Source organism: Haliaeetus leucocephalus, unplaced genomic scaffold (genome assembly GCF_000737465.1).
Source record: "Haliaeetus leucocephalus isolate CR32 unplaced genomic scaffold, Haliaeetus_leucocephalus-4.0 Scaffold162, whole genome shotgun sequence".
In the NCBI taxonomy this organism is placed as follows: domain Eukaryota; kingdom Metazoa; phylum Chordata; class Aves; order Accipitriformes; family Accipitridae; genus Haliaeetus; species Haliaeetus leucocephalus.
Genome location: NW_010972598.1, coordinates 14,827,276 through 14,827,599, shown reverse-complemented (window position 1 = coordinate 14,827,599; position 324 = coordinate 14,827,276). Strand labels below are relative to the sequence as shown.

The window sequence follows — 324 nt, the reverse complement described above, 5'->3', positions numbered from 1 at the left end:
CCCCAGGCAGGCCTCGCAGCCCCCCGCTCCCCCCAGAACCCCCTCCCCGGGCTCACAGGCCGGTGCCGGGCTGCCGCCGCGGGGTGAGGAAGAGCATGCGGGTGGGACGAGCGGCGCTGGCGTCGGGGTGGGCGCTCCACGGTTTGGCGTAGCTGTGGTCCAGGCAGACCAGGTCCAGCTCCCGCTCGTGCACCGACAGCTGCAGTAGCAACGACGTCCCCATCCTCCGCGCCGACCACTGCAGTTCTCGGTCGCGATCGCGCTCCCGGTCGCGATCGCGGTCCCCCCCGCGCTGCGACATGGCCCTACCGCTCCCCGCGGCGC

At 74.7% G+C, this 324-nt stretch overlaps 1 protein-coding gene across 4 annotated transcripts in view; it reads right to left on the bottom strand.

Annotated features, from left to right (window-relative positions):
* The window catches only part of KANSL3 (KAT8 regulatory NSL complex subunit 3), a 26,466-nt gene extending 26,148 nt beyond the window's left edge, over positions 1 to 318 (bottom strand). For all 4 annotated transcript variants that reach the window (XM_010562848.1, XM_010562849.1, XM_010562850.1 and 1 more), the window contains exon 1: positions 57 to 318. In XM_010562848.1, coding sequence (XP_010561150.1) covers positions 57 to 301 — 245 coding nt within the window. In that variant the 5' untranslated portion in view covers positions 302 to 318. The remainder of the gene's footprint in view (positions 1 to 56) is intronic.
* Between the last annotated feature and the right edge of the window lie 6 nt (positions 319 to 324).